Below are 22,754 nucleotides of genomic sequence, written 5' to 3'. Positions count from 1 at the left end.
CTCCTTGTTCTGTTATCAGCTGTTTGGTTAAGTTTGAAAGACATGAAAAATAAAGATCTAAACAGAAAGAACATTCACAAAGTAAGAATATTTCTTCAGGCGTAGAGGTCTCTCTCAGAACACTTTTTCTCATCTTTAAAGCTTGGAATGATTTCCTGGATCTGCTTAATTTTAAATATGTTGAAATAAAGAAATAACATTTTTATATTATCTTTACAGAAAGAAGCATTTTTAAATGTTAAGATCTGTTGTAATAGATCAGTCAATTTGTATATGGTACAGTCCCACAAACACAAAAAGTTAAACAATCAGATAATCTTTATCAGTGATGTTGATTGCAGGAGTTCATCAAACATAGTGACTAATAATACAGTAATAACAAGGAGTCTCAGAAAATTCTCATTCTCATAATGCTGCAAGATGTTTTACATGCCATTGAGGGTTAGTTGAAATCCCTTTTTTTGTAGGATTTGTTTGAACAGAACTGGCTCCAGCTATTTGGTATACATTCCATATTGTAGAAAGAATGTCAGCCTAGAGTGCACACTCAAGTCTCTGGAACACAACTCCAGCTCACAAGTTTTCCTGCAAAGTAGTGACATCTGCTAGGTCATGGCTGACAGCGTAAAAACATAGCAATGGTCTGGGTAAAGAGTCAATGCAGGGGCAGAGTTCCACATTTTGTGCATCAATGAATTTCAAACGCATGCTCTACTTCCATCATTGTGACAAACAGCCTATGGAATATTTGGCACCAGCCTGTAACCGTTCTACTGTTTAACCGAATGATCCACCCATCAACCCCTAACGGGAGACTCCTTCACAAATCAATTGCATTGTGCAAAGTATTTCTTCAAATTCCTGTAGTCCCTGGTTATTTCTGAAATTCACATCCTCAAATTTAGAACTTCTAATTGAAGTTTAAATATTCTTAACACAACCATTGCTTCTCTGCTTTCAGAATCAAGCTTTGACTCATTCTTGAGGTCAGTGACTGCATTCAGATCTTTTGTAATTTCCTGATCCATATTATTTATCTGCACTAAATTCAATCTGATCAAACCCAATTACTTGCAACTCAGATCCTTGCTGAATCTTTCCTTCGGGCATCAGCTCAAGATGAATGGAGGCGAGATACTTCCAATCATTTTGGGCCAAGAGTCCAATTGGCCATTGACTTTGTGCTAATACCTGGCAGAATCAATCTGTTCCATTCTCCTCTCTTCTCCTGATTGGTTCCACAAGTGGAAATGCAGCTCCCTTTCGAAAGGCCTAATTGATTTCACCTATCAAAGCTCATTTTAAATCACTAGTCTGTGTTAGAAAGCTTCTCCTCTCAAACCTATGCATCTTTTGCCTTGCCCTATAAATCAGTCATCCCAGGGTCTCAAACAACTTAATGATTAGACATGTTTAGCTTATCGAAAGCCATCATGCACGCTTCCATCAAACTTTCTTGGCCTCTCCTGTTGAACTTCGTAGCTGAAATCCAATATTCAAAGAAATGCCAGACTGCTCTGCTATATAACAGTGGGCATCTATAATGCATGAACATATAGGACTCAGTTCCAAAATCTATGCTGATTGAGGGAGATGGGGCAGACATGGGGAAAATAAGTTCATGTGTCAGGAGGCAAATCCTTTGTCATCCTGCAACATTAATGGAAATAATCAAGCCATTTACCATATTCCTGTCTGTGGAATCCTATTTTGGACAAAATGGCAGACGATTAGTAATGGGTTTATCCTTGTTAAATGTTAACTTTGGCAGTTCACTTGCACTTTGGCCAATCTAGAAATTCAGTCAATCCTTGCGACGTGGTCTCTGCATTGGAGAAACCAAACGTAGATTGGAAGACTGTTCAGTCCTCATTGGTGAGCCTGAGCTTGTCACATTTATTTCCTCATTCCACTTTGATCACTGCACTCTTCCAACAAACTCATGTTGCAACCCCTGGGGGTTGACAATGAATTCAATTATTTCAGCTAAGTGCCCACCTCTGATGCAAGATCATCAATTTGCAACACCAATGGTTTTCTTTCACCACAGCCACTATCTGACTTATTGGGCATTTCCAGTGCTCTCTTTGCTTTCAGAATTCAAGTCACTGTCTTGATCTGCCTTTCACTCATGTGTTCTTGGGTTTTTATTCCCTTCTCATTGCCCTTCTGTAACTCCCTCATTCTGTACCAGGTGAAACTGCACTCCCAACAGACTTGATAAAATAAATTATGGATTGTCAGTCAGTGGGATACTGGTTCCCAGCACGTGCCAGTGAGATTGCTCTCCCCTCACATCCCAATGGCTGTCGAAGCCCAAAGGTGCTTCCCATTGTGCAAGACTAAACAAGCTAACCATTCACATAAAGGGCACAACAGCACAAGGTACATTCACTGACAGCTTGGCAACAAATTGGCCTGTGAGCACCTTGTACTAAATTACACTGCTCTCCAAGGCAACAGCATGGAGATTAAATAACTGGGTGCCACAATATTAAATATTTAACGCTGCAGGTTGTTTCAGATTTCAACATTGAGGTGAAATGGTTGAAGTACTGGTGGATTTTTTGGACAATGGTTACCATCTGCTGTGGGACTGCAATGCTCAGTTGCTCAATCACCTGGATTTACCCTCATTCCCTCCAACTTGCTGCACAGTTCTGCTCTTAGTCAACTGCATATGCTTTCAACTCTCCTGGCTTAGGCTACAAGATCATATCATTTCATTAGAAAAAGCCAGTCCAAAGGTTACTGTGATCAATGAATATTCTCAGCAATTATTCAGCCAATGGAACTAAAACAAAAAAAATACTTGGTTTTGCCTTTAAAAGAATGTTATATAAATGAAGGGTGTGTAGAAACTCACCACATACTACAAAAGTTTTATTCTTTGGGTTGCATCTGAAGGGAGTCCTTTCTGCCTTATAGTTTAGAGGGTTGCATTCAACATTGCCATTTTCTAGACAATACTTTACTCACATGTTGAAATAACCAGCCCCTGTATTGTTTATGGAACAACTGCTGACAAACCCCTCATACCAGAAGAAATTTTGGAAAATAATGAGATCAAGTAAAATCAATTAAATTTGGGCTTTATTAAGATGCTACATAGCCAAACAGAATTGGTCGTTACGGCATAGACTATTTAACTACTAATATTCATTGTATTCTTTCTGATAAACAGTTAATTATGTACAAAATAGTTGCCCGACTCTGTATTCCAATGTTGATGATCAAAGCTGATAGTACACATCTAATTTCACTGTAGTGCCTAAGGCATATGTGGAGACGACTATTCCACAATGCAGTTCTCAGCAGCAATGGTCTTCAGTCAGTCCACTTAGCTCCCAACGTGGGCTGAGCAAATAGCAGGTAACAAACTGCACTGGACTTGAAAGTTACTTGTATTGAGTGTGAAATGGAATACAGGAAATCCTTTATTATTTGTCAAATATAAGCATGGGACAATACCTTAAGGAATAAATGGGTCTAGCCATTATAATATTTTGTTGTGTTTTCTTTCTAAACCTTGGCCACTCTGAAAGACCACATGATAGAAACTATTCAACTTTTTACCTATGGAACAGGGGAAGGAAAGGGCTCTTGTGGAAATATTACATGGAGTTAGGACCCTCCTTCCCTGCCAGCCAATCCACTTCTACACACCAGATGTGAGAGGCAACATCAGCATTTGTTCTGTGTACTTAAGAGGTAAATCCTGTGACAGGTACCATCATCTAACATGATTAAAATGACATCTAGAATATGTCGTCACCACATCAAAATGGGTTGTTCTCCCTTATTCCCCCCTGCCAATAACTTGAGATCTGTGTGCAACTGACTGTACAATTTTATAATTAATACAAGGTTTCTCCCGATTATCTTTCTGTACTTGTGCAAAGGGGTAACTGAAAGGCAAGAACCTGTGATATGCTGTACATTAAAGTGTTTTTTTTGTATTTTAATTTTCGATCATGAAATAATTTCTACCCCATGATATGGCAGATCAAACAAAAAACAACCCAAGCTAACAGATCACCAGCATGCTGCCTTTCTACAACACCAGTTTCCCTACAATTGTCCCCAGGATAAAGAACAGGATAACCATGGCAATCATCCGAGCGGCTGGTCCTTCTTCTTTGATCATCGTGTTGCTGGATGGTGTAGGATTACCCACCTGAGGCATCCTCCTCATTCGCAGCCCGTCATCCTCCTGGAATACAAAAACACATTCAGGAGATCATAAGTCAATAGTTGGTGTCCTGATGAGGAAAAGACTTCCCATGTCAAACATCTCCATGAGTAGATGCTTCCTTCAGCACCGGCCACCCTCTCCACAGTGTCCCATCAAAAAATCCAAGGACGGGTACAATATGGGTTTGATTCAAAAAATTACAAGCACATTATGTCACCAAATTCTTTCAAAGATTAGATCAAGTTTTCCTTTTTCCAATCCAACAATATGTATGATGAATGCGGACACGGGTTCTAATGATGTCAGAGTCAAACCCCATTTGTGAACCTTTGCTTCCTCCCACCACTTCTCCACACACACATTGCTGAGATGTGGATTTCAGCTTGCCTGCTGAACATGAATTTACCAAATAGACCTTTACTGCCATTCTTCCTGGAGAGAAGCATCCAGTCACCATGTCAACTTAATAGTTACTGCATGCTGAGAATGACCACAGAGGCGAGATCGGCGCTGGAGGTTTTGGTGCCAATGAGCTTGTTCGATGGAGGTAAAACAAAGCAAATGGAACTTTTTCCAAAAGTGACCAAGGAGCTTTGCTTCTCCTGGGGTCCTGGAATAGTTACTCCTTACTCACCTTCACCAAACAAATGAGCAGTTATTATCACATTGATATCAGTGAGTCCTCGGCTTTACAAGTTGGTTATCACTTCCTACCTTATCTACCTCAAATATTATTTTCCTAGCTGCGATGCATATTGGGATACACAGAGCTGTGCACCGTGATCATTCAGGAAACCTTACCTTTAAATGTTTGTTCTCCTCACGGAGTCTCTGAACCTCTGACTTAAGTATCCTGCAATCATCCATCAATTTCCTCATGTCTGAATCATCCAAGGTAGAACTGGTTGATTTTGACATCATGGAAGCTTCTGTTTTCAGTGAAGTGGAAGTGACTTTATTTATCTCCAGCTCATGCTGCAGAAAATGATTAAAGTTATAATAAGTCTTCTAATTTAAGCTCATCTTAAAGAGTTGGAATAGAATTTGTATTCTAAACGTCAGTTCTGTTACGAGTTAGTGTGAAAGGAGATGGGATGGAACTCAGTGGTAGTATTTTCACCTCCAAAAGTGAGTACTGCATTGGTGCTCATCTTACAGATAAAACCTCATCATAAGGGAGCCCTTCTAATTCACCCTTTCAGTCCATAAAACTATCTGTTTCTGCTTGGGAAGTGTTCCTATGCACTCATAAACAGGTTATGAATTAGTAAAAATTCACCACTTGACACATTTAGTGCAAAAGATATTATTTAGACATCAGGATTTTCTTCCACTGAACTGAAGGATATAATTTGTTTCCCCACCCCTCCGGAGCACCCCAAGATAACTGGAATCACAAGCTCACTAGACTGATGGAGTAGGGGCTACTTCCTAGACTGGTCTCTGGGAAAGGGAAACCATTAAAGGGCAGTTCAGACACTGCTTGAATGAACAGAAATGTTTGCTTTGTTGAGGCTGGAATTCAGCTCAGGCTCCAAGACTGGAAGATTCAGTGTTCATTGGGATATCAGGGCACGGAGGCAGTGCAATCTCCGATACAATGACGCATTAACTATGACTACTTAAACATGACAACAAATAAACGATTTCCCTTTGAAGATTGCTTCCCATGACTCGTCATTACCTTTCTGGAACTGTTGGCACTGAAAATGTTTAAAAGGAGGGAGTGCTGGATATGTCAAGCCAGAAGCATCAGGATATGAAAAAATAAATGATGGGCCAACCTTCTGATTGAAGTCTTGAGCAGGGTGGGTTAACAGTCTTCTGGCGTCCTTTCAGAAGAACCAGAGATGTGGGGAAAATATTGGGAAGTGGAAGTAATGAATACTAGGCTAAAATGTTTGTTGCTGGATCTTGGTTAAGAGCAATTACAGAGAAGTCAGACTTCATGTTTAGTTTTCAGGTGCCTTGCATGCCTTTTGTTTACAACATTAAATCAGTTAAGTTCTAATTTTAGCCAATCTTCACACTCATGGGAGTTTGCACAACCACTCATTTCGTGCACAAAGTGGATGGAGGTGGCCCTTGAAAGTGCTCGCTCACATGCATGGGTACGTTAAGCAAAAATTAGTGGGAAGATAGAGGACTGCAAAGCCTTTAAAAGCTTACAGAAGGCAACTAAGGAAGTCTTTAGGAAGAAAAAGGTGGACTTTGAAAAAATGCTCGCAAATAATATAAAAAAGTATGCTAAAAGCTGTTTCAAGTATATTAAAAAAGCGAGGATAGATGACCGATATAAAATTACGTTGCAGAAATTTTAATGAAAAACAAGGAGATGGCAGAGGAACTGAATGAGTATTTTGCAACGACTTCAATGTGGAAGACATTAGCAGTTTCCTGGACTTTTATTGGTGTCAGGGAAGAGAGGCAAGTGCATTCACAAACACCAGAGGGAAGGTGCTTGGGAAGCTGAATGGTCTAAGGTTACACAAGTCTCCCAGACCAGAGAGAATGCACCCTCAGGTTCTGAAAGAAGTAACTGTAGAGATTGATCTTCCAAGAATCAATAGATTCTGTTCTGGCTCTGAAGGAATGGAAAATTGCAAATGTCACTCTGCTATTTAAAAAGGGAGGGAGGCAGCAGAAAGGAAATGACAGACCTGTTAGCCTAGCATCCAGTGGTTGGGAAATTGATCAACCTCTGGAATTTGCTAGCATGGACAGCCATATTATTAGGTGTATCTAAGGTATCTAAATCAGGTTTTCAAAATTTGGGGGAGATGGCAGGGGAGTGGGGCTAAGAGGGAAAATGGATCAATTCATTCTGAACTTCCCATGGCGGCACGCTTGGTGGAGTGGTTAGCACAACGCCTTTACAGCGCCAGCGATTAGGACCGGGGTTCAAATTCCGCATTGTCCGTAAGGGGTTTGTACGTTCTCCCCGTGCCTGTGTGGGATTTCCCCGGAGTCTCTGGATCCCTCTCACCATTCAAAACGTACCAAGGGTGTAGGTTAATTGGGCAACGCGGACTCGTGGGCCAAAATGGCCTGTTACTGTGCTGTAGGTCTAAATTTAAAAAATTTAAATTTCTTTGATCTGAATCAAAACTGGAACCAGTTATTTTGCCCTTTTAGTAACCTGCTCAAGATCATCACCCCTTTGTGGGGAGTCATTTACAAGTGTAATGCAGAGTGATAGGATTCCACATACCTCTCCACTCCAGGGAGAGGGCAAGCACTTTAATGGTGGTTACAACTTGTGATAGGGATCTTGCTATCAAGATGAGTGGACAGTTTCCCTCAGTCAGGCTTGGTGTATATCACTGCAGCTGAATGAGAAGGATGTATATAATTTATATGCTTCCAATCCTGTAAAAATAGCCTTGTTTTTACTGGAAGGAAATGCTGCCATTAATTTTCCTCTATTTTTAAGTGGACTGTTTCCCTCTGGAGTTGCAGTGTTTCCACAATATTCTATATTAAGCTCCTAATTTCCTGAAGGTTAGCCCACATAGAGAGTAAGGAAAACGACAGACCAGGTAACTGAATTTAAACATGGTTCTTTCAGCTACAATACTGAACCTCAGGTTGTCACCATTTAAAATTCTCCTACTTCCTGTTCCTGGAGAGCAAAAACATTTAATGACTTATCAATAGCTCCCAGAGACAGTCAAAATAGCTGGAGAAGCAGACAGGGAATTCGCAACTCCTGGAAAGTACTGAGGAGCTCATTGATTAACGCAAACATGTGATGAAGGCTAAAATTCCAGACTGGGAATGTGGGTCCAGAGAAATTATATTGTATAAGCCTCTGCAGTAGATGCAAAACATTTGAACCCAGTGGCGTTGTTGTTAACAGCAGCAGTACTGCAATTGAAAACACTGAGCATTACAGGGGAATATCACAGCACATGTACAATATGCATTATGACATTACTCTTCAGAGCTGGTTAGGAACAAGTGATCAGTCTAACATTGTGTAAGTTTACAAAATTTTCCTTACATTTCTCTTCGCATATAGTGGGCGCCACTGGAACATGAAGAGAAAATGTTGCAGAGTTAAACATTCAAGAAGGCAGCACCTCAGATCTTCTAAAATTCCATGACTATTTGCACTGCTCAGTTGTCTTCCTTTATAAACTTCCTCCACTCAAATTCTGATGCTTTTATGTATGGACACATGGAAGGGGTGGCCCCAAGCAGGAATTTTGTTTTCACAAATTACCAGCACCTTTGGGAGATGGTTTTCACACAGTGAAGATGAGGTCACCTAGCCATGAATGATATAGTTCATCTCTCTGCCCAATCCTTCTTCTCCAGTTGTTGAGAGACCGGTCACTACCACGATGACAAATCCTTCCTAAATCGCTTGTCACCTCGTTACCTGTGGTCTTGAACATTAATTACCATAAGCCTGAACATAAGAGCAGAATTCGGCTATTTGGCCCATCAAGTCTGCTTCACCATTTGAATCATGGCTGATGCATTCTTCCTTCCAATCCCATTCTCCTACCTTCTCCTCTTTAATACCCTTACTGATCAATCTATCAATCTCCACTTTAAATCCACCAAATGACAGCCTCCACAGCTGTCTGGTGCAACAAACTTGACAGACTCATCACCCTTGTTCTGAAGGAATTTCCCCTAATTTTTATTCTAAAGGGAAATTTTTTTAGTCTGAGGCTGTGCCCTCTGGTCCCAGACTCTCCCACTATTGGAAACATCTTCTCCATGTCCACTTTATCTAGCCCTTTCAATATTTGGTAGGTTTCAATGAGATCCCATCCCACCCCCCCACCCCATCCTTCTAAACTCCAGCGAGAACAGCCCCAGAACAATCAAACACTCCTTGCATTCAAGATTCTTTGTCATGTAATTAAACAGAAAATGTAATATTACACAGAATTTTCTTTAGTCTGTCATAAGGCAGACAAAGAGTCACCATTAGTATGGTTCAGAGCTCCTTTCAGTCAGAGAAATAGAAGCAAAAGAGAGTCCCTTCAGTCCCTGAGTGGCCACCAGTGCTCCTGCAGTCTCTGCAGCCGCATGGACCTGTTCTATTCATTGGTAACCTGAGCTCTAGATCCAAACCTCCAATACGATTAGGAAGCCTTCAGTGCCTGAGGCCCTTTGGGAGCCCTACTTGCTCTCAGTACCTTCACAAATCCTGTTTCTAATACCTGGTTCCTATGACCCAGTGGCAAGCAGCCCGCAGCCTGCGTGGGTCCTTTGACTGTGAGTCACCACCAGCCCGGAGCCTGAGTCCTTAGACCGCAAGTCACCTTCAGCCACTGACACCCTCACTGGTCTGCAACCATGGTCACGTTCTTGTAGGGTCATCTCCTACGCTTCTCCTCAATAGCATGGTGTTCTCCCCGTTTCTGGTGCCATGCGATGGTCCACTGCTCTCCTGGAGTCTGCAACCACTCCAGGCCGCTTGCCAGCACAGGCACCACCATCTTTGGCACGGACCCCGCGGTGGCAGAATTTTAAATAATTTCGACTCCTTTAACAAGTCATTTAAAGCTTGTACAGAGCCACCAACATTAGGATTGGGCAGTTGGGCCTGCGGAGTAGAGCGGTCTCCACTTCTCATTCCTATAGGTTCCACAGCAGCACTTCCATTACAGCACAGCCACAATTTATTTTTGTTCCTTTCACATCCGGGATCATAAAACTTCTCTGGACCCTCTCCAACGCCAGGGCATCCTTCCTTAGATGAGGCTCAGAACTGCTCACAATACTCCAAATATGGTCTCACCAATGCTTGTTAAAGCTTCAGCATTACTTCCTTGCTTTTATATTCTAGCCCTTTTGAAATGAATACTAAAATTGTATTGGCCTACTCAACTACCAACCCATCCTGCATTAACCTTTCAGGAATCTGCACGAGGACTCCCAAATCTCTCTGGACTTGGGCTTTCTGAATTCTCTCTCCAACTATTAAAAAAAATTATGGAACATAGATCAATGCAGCAGAGTACAGGCCCTTCAGCCCTCAATGTTGTGCCGACCCATATAGGTGTCGCTGTTTTCAGTGCTGACCTTTGCACTGCAGTTAGCAAGTCCCAGGTCTGGGGAATTCTTGGTAGCCCTTATTAACACAGGCTCTTTGACTACAACTACTGCATTTCCATGCGAGTATAGGAATCCTTAACTTGCAATACCTGTGCAAGGTTGGCTCACCCACCATGCACTGATGCGGAACAACTCATCAGGAGGGGTGTGGGCAATAGCTGCAATTGATCTATACCACTTGCTGCATGGTACAACCGGGACAGGGACAATGCAATTGTGTGATTAGCAGGTGATACTGATCTATCTGATTCCCTCCACAGGAAAATAAAGTCTGAAACAGTTTGCCCCATCACTCAATCAGAAAAAGCTGATTCAAACTTACTGTTTTCTCATTCTCAGAAGGAAGCTCAAAGACACATCGTAGTTTGGAATCCATCAAATCATCTGATTTTGCTTCTTTCCACTGTAAATAACCAGAGAAAGATTTAATCACAATGGTGAGTAGTTTCTGCTCATCAATTTCCTACAATTAGGATGCAACAGGAGACTTGAAGAACTTCACACTGCTCAGAGTGGTTCAGTGGGAGCCCAGCCAAAGGTTCTGGAGTGTGACAGTGTTACACTCTAGCACCATCTATTTTCAGCCAACATGGCTAACTGCTGCAAACTGAAAATTCATAAATACGAAGGGCAGCTGCTCAAGGCAATGGTTTCTAGTATTTTATACAAGCTGCTCTAAAGGCATGGACAGAAATTCAAATATAAACCCTGTACATATAAACAAACTGAAAAATGTAGAACCTAATCCTTAAATCATTGCTTGTGGCCAGTAAAATCGGCTAGTTAGCATGGTCCTGCCTCAGTGATTAGAGAATTCCATCTCATTAGATGAAGGTAGATAGGTGTAAAAGGTCACACATCTCAACATACTCTGATCACTTAGTAAAAACCCAATGCTGGAGAAACTCAACAGGTCAAACACTGTACTTTCTATAGCAAAGATAAAAGTACATAACCAATGTTTCGGGCTTGAGTCCTCATCAAGATATGGAAAAATGTCGGTAGGATTCTGAACAAAATGGTAGGGGGGGAGGGGTTGGGGGAAGAGCACGGTCCCAAAGGCAGGAGGTAATAGGTGGATAAGGGAGGGAGGGCACAGCAGCAAACAGGGGGAGAAGGGATGGCTCAGTAAATAGAGAGGAAAGGGGGTGGAGACCTAAGGGAAAGAAAACAAGGGGAAAGGGAAGGGAGGGAGAAAGAAGAGTAGGTTAGCAGAAACTGGAGAGTCGATGTTAATGCCATCCGGTTGGAGAGTGCCCAGATGGAAATCAATTGTTATTCCTCCAATTACGGGTGGGATTCCATCCATGGCCTCATGAAAATAATTTGCAGCCTGGGAGATCATTTACCCGAGTACTTTCGCTCCCTCTGGATCAGTGACGGGGATTTCCCAGTGGCCAGCCATTTCAATTCTGCATCCCACTCCCAAACTCATGAACCCCCTCCCCCTATTATTTTGTTTGGAATTCTGCCATCATTTTTCCATACCTTGATGAAGGTTATGTATCTTTATCCTTGCTATATAAAGTACACTGTTTGACCTGCTGAGTTTCTCCATAATTGTGCTTTTACTCAACCATGGTGTCTGCAGACTGATGTTTTACTTCTCTGATCACTTGCTTTCCATTATAACCCCTTTCCAGGTGATTATATACCCAAGTAAGTTTAAAGCTGAAATTCACTGCAATGTGGAGGAGATGAATGAAGATCAGGGCTTTCATGTCGAAACTCTTAAATGGAGTCCTCCAGGAGAACCAAAGTGCTTTTACTTTTTGCACAAAAGATAGGACATTAGTAAAAGATAGGAAGGGTGAGGGGGAATCGACAAGGTGGGAGCAAGAACTGAGGCAGATGCAGAAAGGATTGATAAAAGGGAAAGCAAGTGTCTGAGAGGACAGTGAAGATCCAAGGGATAGTGGTGGGGCACCAGGGAAATGGGTGGTCTCAGTGGGGAGATTTAGAATGATCATATTGTTAAGATAGGGAAATGGGTAGATGGGGTGGTAAATGAGAATATGAAATATTCCGTTCTTTGACATTCAGAAGTGTAATCAGGAAGGATTTTACTCAAGGTTCTAGAAATGTTTAATTTTCTCCTCCAAAAGGTCATCAGGGTCTGCTGAACGTTTGTATTGAAATTGGCAAGAAACCCTAATATTAAATTTAGAGCAACTAAAGATGGATACATACTACCGCTTCCATATCTTGGCAGTCTGCTGGAGCAAACATGGACTGTACCATAAATTTGTGCTTGCTTTTCTCATTCGGGTCATAATCAAAAGGTTGTAGCATCACTGTGAAAAGAAAAGGAAAAGATTGATTAGAGATGGCACTTCCATTTGATGTGATTCTCCTTTCTGGGCACTGACGACTTCACAGTAACTACCCAGCTTATACCAAGTTCATCTCTCACAAGTATGACACATATCCTGGGCCCCATCTGCAGTTCATTACAAATAGCTCATGAAATTAATAGACAAAATAATTCAGAAGAGAAGGAGATCAAAAGAGTCGGAAAATAATTCAGAAAATAGCAAGGGGATTTTATAAGAAGAGCTTTACAGCTGGCTTATCACAATATGCTAAAACAGTTTCTCAAATAGCTGTGTGTGGGGCACGTCATGTCTTACAAAATCTGAATGATTTTTTGAGGAGGTGACAAAAATGGTTGACAAGGAGAGAGCAGTGGACGTTGTCGACATGAATTTTAGTAAGGCAGTTAACAAGGTCCCTCTTGGTAGGCATTTACAAACGATACATTTGCATGGAGTCCACAATTTATACTTGGGACAGGGTGGCCTGTAGAAGACCGTGAATCTTTGAAAGGGTTTTATTCTGGCTGGAGGACCATGACCTTGGTGTCCTACAGGCATCAGTGTATACAAAATGACTTGGGCAATACAAAGATTGGTGGAATTATGAAGAGTGTGAAGGGCCATTAAAGAATACCACAGAATTTCGATCAGTTACAGATAGGAGCAGAGAAATGGCATATGGACTTTATTGCAGGCAAATGCAAGGTGTTGGAAGGTCAAACATAAGTGGAACATATACGGTTAATGACAGGACTCCTAGAAGGATTGATGTGCAGAAGGATCTGGGTGTTCATGTCTATAGCTCCTTGAAAATGGCCACCCAAGTAGATAAGGTGGTAAAGAAGTCATATGCTTGGCTCATTGTGGAGAGAGGGATTAATATAAAAATAAGGAACTCACATTGCAACACTTCTCCGTGCATTTCTGGTTCTGGAAGAATGCTTAGGCTTTTAAAATGATGTGGCCTAGATTAGAGGATGTGAACTATGTGGAGAGGTTGGACAAACTTCTGTGGGGCACCAAGGGGTTCAAGCTATTATGAGAGGCAATGAAAGAGTGTCAGAATATTTTTCACAGGTAAAAATGTCACATAGTAGAGGATGTACACTGAAGGTGGTGGGGGGGGGGGCGGGGGGGTGAAGGAGAGGTGCCAGGTCATTTTTTTTTAAATGGAGAGAGGTGGGTACCTGGAATGGGCTGCTAAGTGGAGTAGTGCAAATAGATATAGGCTTCTACATAGACACATGAACTGTTGGGAATAGAGGGCTATGTATCATGTCCAAAGAGCAGAGGTTTAATTTGGACATCATGTTTAGTACAGACACATGGACTGAAGGGCCTGCTCCTGTGCTGTTCCATGTTCAGTTTCTAATCTATAAGGTACCGCTGAGCTCAGTCACTTTTCCAAGCTTCAATTTGTACTGCTGCCTCATTGCTTCACTGACTTGGGCAAGTCCATCCAGAGTTGTACATTCTGTCTGTGACCAAGGCATTGCCCGAGCTTGCTCTATTTCCTCTTACAGCTCAAAGACATGCTGGTGGGTAGCAAATTATTCCTTGGTGTGGATTAATGAAAAGAAATATCAAAGAGGAGTTGATAAGCATGAGTTGCAGGAGGAGAGGGAAATACAGAGAAGGGGGAAGGGGCTGTTGAAATTGCTTTCCAGCTCACCAATTGGGAAATGAGAAAGCAATTTGCCCACGCATATCAACAAGACAATTAACAAAAAAATCTGGACAGTGATATTGACATTGGGGAAAATGTTGGCAAAGATGCCAGGCAGATTTTTCAATTTGTGTCATGGAATCTTTTATCCACATCCAAACCCACCATGTTTTTAGCGATGGAATTGGACTATGTGTGTCATGTTTTTGCCATGCCCTGAGCCCACGACATATTGTCAATGGTAAACATAACGCTACTACAGAACCAAGAATAATTAAAAACTTGCCATAAGCAAAGGTTTAATAAATGCTTCACAAAAAGTAAGTGGAGTGTGAAATGGGAGAGTTTGTGTAAGTTAGGGGAGGGTGCAACAGAGTATTTGAATTTGCAAAAGAAAAGAAAAAGCAAAAATTATGTGGTGGTGAAGTGAAGGCATTAAGCAAATTCAGATACTTTTTCAACAGCTTTTACTTCAAAAATAAATGATAATCCAACCAAGAATCTGATTAAATTTTAATGGTTATAATTACAAAAGGAATTAGTTCTACAAACATTTATAGAACATGAGATGGGTGAGTTAATATCTACAAGTTGCTTAGTCATTAAATAGTCAAGTCCTTAAAACTCTCCATTCACTGTGGCACATACCTTCATTTCTACCATGTTACCAAGTTAAACAATCTAAAGCTCAATGTACTGTCAATAAAGAAAATAGTTTTACTTCAGGGAAAGGTTAAACAGGTTAGGACTTTATTCCCTGGAGCATGGAAGAATGAGGGGAGATTGATGGAGGCTTCTAAAATTATGAGGGGTATATACTGCATATGAGTTAATGCAAGCAGGCTTTTTCCACTGAGGGTGGGTGACAAGAACTAGAGAACATGGGTTAAGAGTGAAAGGTGAGATGTTTGGGGGGAAACATCGTCACACAGAGAGTGGTTGGAGTGTGGAACGAGCTGCCAGCTGAAGTGGTGAACGTGAGCTCGATTTTGATATTTAAGAAGAATCTGGATAGGTACGTGGATGAGAGGGATATGGTGGGCTATGGTCTGGGTGCAGGTCAATGGGACTAGGCAAAATAATAGTAAGGAGAAGACTAGATGGGCCAAAGGGCCTGTTCTGTGCTGTAGTGTTCTATGGTTCTACACTTGTGAATGGAAAACGAAATAATGAAAAGGATTTCTACAAACATCCGCTTACAGGAAAACCAAATACTTAATCCACATGCCCTAACAGTACAGAGGAAGCCAATCCCATGTTTGTCCTAACATTAGTAGCAGTTCCAATAATAGCACCATAAATATAGCAAATAAACTCAAATTCTTGCAATGAGAGTCACAAAAGCGTGGACCATAAATTATTAATTTTTTTTATTTTAGAGATACTGCACGGTAACAGGCCCTTCTAGCCCACAAGCCCGTGCCGCCCAAACATTGTGTCATGAGGACTGTTGAACATCTGTTTGCATTCAGCCACATTTCACTCCCTTAACCAAAAGACATGGCTACTTAGTTTTATGACAATCTGACAATCAGCAAATTTTGTCCCTTTTTTCTCTTGAGGCTAAACTTTGAACTTATTGGGTGATTTGGCTTGATGCTTATTTTGTAGCATGAAATGAATCATTTTAGAAATAGGAACACATTTCCTTCACAGGCACATCTCAAGTGCCTCATTGCAGCAACAATCTATTGCCCAATCTAATATTAAATGTTCTCCCAACTAAGAATAAGGAGGCAAGGGAGAAAGTTTCATCAAAAGCTAGGCTAATATGGCTTTCAATATCCAGAGCAGAAATGGATAGAAATCAACACCCAGAGTTCATATGTAGTATTGTTATCAGAGCTCCAGAATAAGCTCCAATTAATCCACGTTATTTCCTCATGCATGATGTAATGTGAACCATCTAATCATCCACCTTGAATGAAATGACAATTCCTTTCACATGAACAATAGCAGAGAAAACTTTTAAATATGAAATAAAATGTTGTTAGAAGACAAACCCGTGAAAATTATAGATTCCTCATTTAGATACAACTGTATAGTTTCATCTATATGGAGTTGCATCCTTGTTAAGTGTCACATTCACGTAACAGGGGAATCTGGTGAATATGATGGAAGGATACAAGCATTTTAAGCAAGGAACTACAGTGGATTTGGATGATGATTTATTGTTGTATAAGGGAATAATTTGTCACCATTATCACATCCAAGGCACTTTACATACAACTGTTCTAAGATAAATAATTCCATTTAAAACCAAATAAATGGTACTGAGTGAGCACAGCCATAATACGACTAATCAAATGTCCCGATTTTGCATCTAGAGAGGCTACAAATTCATGAAAACATTCTTGCAACCTTAGAGTGTAACAGAAGACATTACAACTTCCAATAAATAACAACTTACTGACTGTGGCTATTGTAGCAAATTCATCGGATGCAAGGATCGACAACGAGATAGACAACAGACTCGCCAAGGCAAATAGCGCCTTTGGAAGACTACACAAAAGAGTCTGGAAAAACAACCAACTGAAAAACCTCACAAAGATTAGCGTATACAGAGCCGTTGTCATACCCACACTCCTGTTCGGCTCCAAATCAAGGGTCCTCTACCGGCATCACCTACGGCTCCTAGAACGCTTCCACCAGCGTTGTCTCCGCACCATCCTCAACATTCATTGGAGCAACTTCATCACCAACATTGAAGTACTCGAGAGGGGAGAGGCCAACAGCATCGAGTCCACGCTGCTGAAGATCCAGCTGCGCTGGGTGGGTCACGTCTCCAGAATGGAGGACCATCACCTTCCCAAGATCGTGTTATATGGCGAGCTCTCCACTGGCCACTGAGACAGAGGTGCACCAAAGAAGAGGTACAAGGACTGCTTAAAGAAATCTCTTGGTGCCTGCCACATTGACCACCACCAGTGGGCTGATATCGCCTCCAACCATGCATCTTGGCGCCTCACAGTTCGGCGGGCAGCAACCTCCTTTGAAGAAGACCGCAGAGCCCACCTCACTGACAAAAGACAAAGGAGAAAAAACCCAACACCCAACCAACCAATTTTCCCTTGCAACCGCTACAACTGTGCCTGCCTGTCCCGCATCGGACTTGTCAGTCACCAACAAGCCTGCAGCAGAAGTGGACATACCCCTCCATAAATCTTCGTCCGCGAAGCCAAGCCAAAGAAGAAAGAAAAGATTGGCTGAGAGTGTAGCCACGCCTACTGGCAGGTCTTAAAGGGTTGCTCCTCGCCAATAGATTAGAATTAAAATTTGAGGGTTACATGCATGTCTGCAAGGTTTGGTGGTATTAGCAAGCAGGATCTATGTTGGGCCAAGTGCTGGTGGTGCAGGGTTTTGGTGTTGCTTTTGTTCCCGAGCAGGGCCTCAGCCCCTTTAAACTTTCTGCTCTGGGCTACGCAAATTCTAAAAATGTGGAATATGGTTTGGAAAAGCTTTATAGTAATATTCTAAAAGCAATGGAAGCCTTCAATGCAGTGATCATAATTGCACTTTGAAATTATTTAATCAAAGAAAGTTTATTGAAAAGAAATACCGCACTCAAGAATTATGGCATCTTGTTGTTAGTGTGCTCTCTATCATGTCCATGCCCTCCTCCTTGGTAAATATTAATGCAAAGTACTCATTTACTTCCTCACCCACTTCTTCTGATTTCAAGCATAAATTCCTTCCTTTGTCCTTTCCATTAATATCCTCTTGTTTTTAATGCAAGTATAAAATGTCTTTAATCGTGTTTGCCAAGGACATCTCATGGCCCCTTTTGACGTTCCTACTGCCCTACTCGAGCTCTTTCCCGCAATCTTTATATTTCTCCAGGACCCTGTATCATTGTAGCTTGCTGAACTGATATAAAGTTTATGTATCATCCAATTATTCAGTGCAACACGACAAAACACCGTTCTCCAGTCCACGGTGAAAAAACGTACAAACAAATACAGATAGACGTCACATACATACAAACTATACATTTATACACAGAACATATATACAGACGTATCACATACATACAAACTATACATATATACACAGAACCAACACACAGACGTATCTTCTTTGGCTTGACTTCGCGGACGAAGATTTATGGAGGAGGTAAAAAGTCCACGTCAGCTGCAGGCTCGTTTGTGGCTGACAAGTCCGATGCGGGACAGGCAGACACGATTGCAGCGGTTGCAGGGGAAAATTGGTTGGTTGGGGTTGGGTGTTGGGTTTTTCCTCCTTAGCCTTTTGTCAGTGAGGTGGGCTCTGCGGTCTTCTTCAAAGGAGGTTGCTGCCCGCCAAACTATGAGGCGCCAAGATGCACGGTTTGAGGCGTTATCAGCCCACTGGCGGTGGTCAATGTGGCAGGCACCAAGAGATTTCTTTAGGCAGTCCTTGGACCTTTTCTTTGGTGCACCTCTGTCACGGTGGCCAGTGGAGAGCTCGCCATATAACACGATCTTGGGAAGGCGATGGTCCTCCATTCTGGAGACGTGACCCATCCATCGCAGCTGGATCTTCAGCAGCGTGGACTCGATGCTGTCGACCTCTGCCATCTCGAGTACTTCGACGTTAGGGATGTAAGCGCTCCAATGGATGTTGAGGATGGAGCGGAGACAACGCTGGTGGAAGCGTTCTAGGAGCCGTAGGTGGTGCCGGTAGAGGACCCATGATTCGGAGCCGAACAGGAGTATGGGTATGACAACGGCTCTGTATACGCTTATCTTTGTGAGGTTTTTCAGTTGGTTGTTTTTCCAGACTCTTTTGTGTAGTCTTCCAAAGGCGCTATTTGCCTTGGCGAGTCTGTTGTCTATCTCATTGTCGATCCTTGCATCTGATGAAATGGTGCAGCCGAGATAGGTAAACTGGTTGACCGTTTTGAGTTTTGTGTGCCCGATGGAGATGTGGGGGGGCTGGTAATCATGGTGGGGAGCTGGCTGATGGAGGACCTCAGTTTTCTTCAGGCTGACTTCCAGGCCAAACATTTTGGCAGTTTCCGCAAAGCAGGACGTCAAGCGCTGAAGAGCTGGCTCTGAATGGGCAACTAAAGCGGCATCGTCTGCAAAGAGTAGTTCACGGACAAGTTTCTCTTGTGTCTTGGTGTGAGCTTGCAGGCGCCTCAGATTGAAGAGACTGCCATCTGTGCGGTACCGGATGTAAACAGCGTCTTCATTGTTGGGGTCTTTCATGGCCTGGTTCTGCATCATGCTGAAGAAGATTGAAAAGAGGGTTGGTGCGAGAACACAGCCTTGCTTCACGCCATTGTTAATGGAGAAGGGTTCAGAGAGCTCATTGCTGTATCTGACCCGACCTTGTTGGTTTTCGTGCAATTGGATAATCATGTTGAGGAACTTTGGGGGACATCCGATGCGCTCTATACAGACGTATCACATACATACAAACTCTACATATATACATAGAACCTACATACAGACGTATCACATACATACAAACTCTACATATATACACAACCTACATACAGACGTATCACATACATACAAACTGTACATATATACACAGAACCTACATACAGACGTATCACATACATACAAACTCCACAAAAATACACAGAACCTACATACAGACGTAACACATACATACTATGCATATATACACAGAACCTACATACAGACGTATCACATACCTACAAACTATACATATATACTCAGAACCTACATACAGACGTAACACGATCTTGGGAAGGCGATGGTCCTCCATTCTGGAGACGTGACCCACCCAGCGCAGCTGGATCTTCAGCAGCGTGGACTCGATGCTGTCGACCTCTGCCATCTCGAGTACTTCGACGTTAGGGATGAAAGCGCTCCAATGAATGTTGAGGATGGTGCGGAGACAACACTGGTGGAAGCTTTCTAGGAGCTGGAGGTGATGCCAGTAGAAGACCCATGATTCGGAGCCGAACAGGAGTGTGGGTATGACAACGGCTCTGTATATGCTAATCTTTGTGAGGTTTTTCAGTTGGTTGTTTTTCCAGACTCTTTTGTGTAGTCTTCCAAAGGCTCTATTTGCCTTGGCGAGTCTGTTGTCTATCTCGTTGTCGATCGTTGCATCTGATGAAATGCTTCAGCCGAGATAGGTAAACTGGTTGACCGTTTTGAGTTTTGTGTGCCTGATGGAGATGTGGGGGGGCTGGTAGTCATGGTGGGGAGTTGGCTGACGGAGGACCTCGGTTTTCTTCAGGCTGACTTCCAGGACAAACATTATGGCAGTTACCGCAAAACAGGACGTCAAGCGCTGAAGAACTGGCTCTGAATAGGCAACTAAAGTGGCATCGTCTGGAAAGAGTAGTTCACGGATAAGTTGCTCTTGTGTCTTGGTGTGAGCTTGCAGGCGCCTCAGATTGAAGAGACTGCCATCCGTGCGGTACCGGATGTAAATAGCGTCTTCATTGTTGAGGTCATTCATGGCTTGTTTCAGCATCATGCTGAAGAAGATTGAAAAGAGGGTTGGTGCGAGAACGCAGCCTTGCTTCATGCCATTGTTAATGGAGAATGGTTCAGAGAGCACATTGCTGTATCTGATTCGACCTTGCTGGTTTTCGTGCAGTTGGATAACCATGTTGAGGAACCTTTGGGGGCATCCGAGGCACTCTAGTATTTGCCAAAGCCCTTTCCTACTCATGGTGTCGAAGGCTTTGGTGAGGTCAACAAAGGTGATGTAGAGTCCTTTGTTTTGTTCTCTGCACTTTTCTTAGAGCTGTCTGAGGGCAAAGACCATGTCAGTAGTTCCTCTGTTTGCGCGAAAGCCACAATGTGATTCTGGGAGAACATTTTCGGCAACACTAGGTATTATTCTATTTAGGAGAATCCTAGCGAAGATTTTGCCTGCAATGGAGAGCAGCGTGATTCCCCTGCAGTTTGAGCAGTCTGATTTCTCGCCTTTGTTTTTGTACAGGGTGATGATGATGGCATCACGAAGGTCCTGAGGCAGCTTTCCTTGGTCCCAGCAGAGCTTGAAAAACTCATGCCGTCCTGGCCAGAGAAGAAACGAGCCTTCTGTCGCGCATGCAGCCATCTTCAGCACAAACTCCGGAAGATCCAAAATGAGTAGTGGACTATTCTCGTCAAACGAACCCAGCTCAGCGTGGACATTGGCGACTTCAGAAGTTTTTACGAGGCTCTAAAGGCTGTGTACTGCCCCTCACCCCGTCCAAAGCCCGCTGCACAGCTCAGACGGCAAAGTCCACCTCAACGACAAGATCTCCATCCTCAACCGATGGTCAGAACACTTACAATCTCTTTTCATTGCCAACCGCTCAGTCCAAGAATCCGCCCTGCTCCAGCACCCTCAACAGCCCGTAAGGCTAGAGCTGGATGAGGTCCTCATCCGGGAAGAGACATATAAGGCAATTCAACAAATGAAAAGAGGCAAAGCGGCAGGTATGGATGGAATCCCCCCAGAGGTCTGGAAGGCTGGCGGCAAAACTCTGCATGCCAAGCTGCATGAGGAACACATACATACAAACTCTACTTATATACACAGGATCTACATACAGACGTATCACATACATACAAACTATACATATATACACAGAACCTATATACAGACGCAACACATACATAAAAACCATACATATATACACAGAACCTACATACAGACGTATCACATACATACAAACTATACATATATACACAGAACCTATATACAGACGCAACACATACATAAAAACCATACATATATACACAGAACCTACATACAGATGTATCACATACATACAAACTATACATATATACACAGAACCTACATACAGATGTAACACATACATACAAACTATACATATATACTCAGAACCTACATACAGATGTAACACATACATACAAACTATACATATATACACAGAACCTACATACTGACGTATCACATACATACAAACTATACATATATACAGAACCTACATACAGATGTATCACATACATACAAACTATACATATATACAGAACCTACATACAGATGTATCACATACATACAAACTATACATATATACTCAGAATCTACATACAGATGTATCACATACATACAAACAATACATACACAGAACCTACATGCAGACGTAACACATACATACAAACTATACATATATATTCAGAACCTCTATACTGTGCATCATATATACATAGATTAAAAATTAATATTATTTGTAAATAGTAATCATATATGCCTCATTTTTCTTCTTACCCAAGTCCATGATATCTCTCGTCATTCAAGATTCTCTTAACTTGCCATCCTTATCCTTCTTTTGCACTGAAACAAGCTGGTCCTGAACTCTAATCTCCCACATGTCAGTTATGAGCTAATCTGATTCTGGTTTTCTCTCTCTAGCTCCTGTCTTTCATAACGTAATTTGCACTCCTCCAATTTAGTACTTTTTACAAGGCCCAAGATTACACTTATCCATAACTATCTTGAAACTCAAAAGTGATGACTAGTCCCTAAATGGTCCCCCACTGAAATTCTCATCATCTGACCGGACTCATTTTACTGA

The 22,754-nt window shown here is 42.2% G+C and overlaps 1 protein-coding gene across 3 annotated transcripts in view; it reads right to left on the bottom strand.

Moving 5' to 3' along the window:
- Window positions 1-3,076: 3,076 nt before the first annotated feature.
- Window positions 3,077-22,754, bottom strand: part of vapb (VAMP (vesicle-associated membrane protein)-associated protein B and C) — a 67,656-nt gene continuing 47,978 nt past the window's right edge. For 2 of the 3 annotated variants that reach the window (XM_069884840.1, XM_069884842.1), the window contains exons 3-7: window positions 12,464-12,567; window positions 10,596-10,676; window positions 8,199-8,225; window positions 4,997-5,170; window positions 3,077-4,213 (exon numbers count right to left, since the gene is read on the bottom strand). In XM_069884840.1, the coding sequence (XP_069740941.1) occupies window positions 4,055-4,213; window positions 4,997-5,170; window positions 8,199-8,225; window positions 10,596-10,676; window positions 12,464-12,567 (545 nt within the window). In that variant the 3' untranslated portion in view covers window positions 3,077-4,054. The remainder of the gene's footprint in view (window positions 4,214-4,996; window positions 5,171-8,198; window positions 8,226-10,595; window positions 10,677-12,463; window positions 12,568-22,754) is intronic. The other variant, XM_069884841.1, reaches the window with a different exon arrangement.

This window comes from Narcine bancroftii, chromosome 6 (genome assembly GCF_036971445.1).
Source record: "Narcine bancroftii isolate sNarBan1 chromosome 6, sNarBan1.hap1, whole genome shotgun sequence".
In the NCBI taxonomy this organism is placed as follows: Eukaryota; Metazoa; Chordata; class Chondrichthyes; order Torpediniformes; family Narcinidae; genus Narcine; species Narcine bancroftii.
The sequence above is the reverse complement of the archived record's forward strand: the minus strand, read 5'-3'. Positions and strand labels throughout refer to the sequence as shown.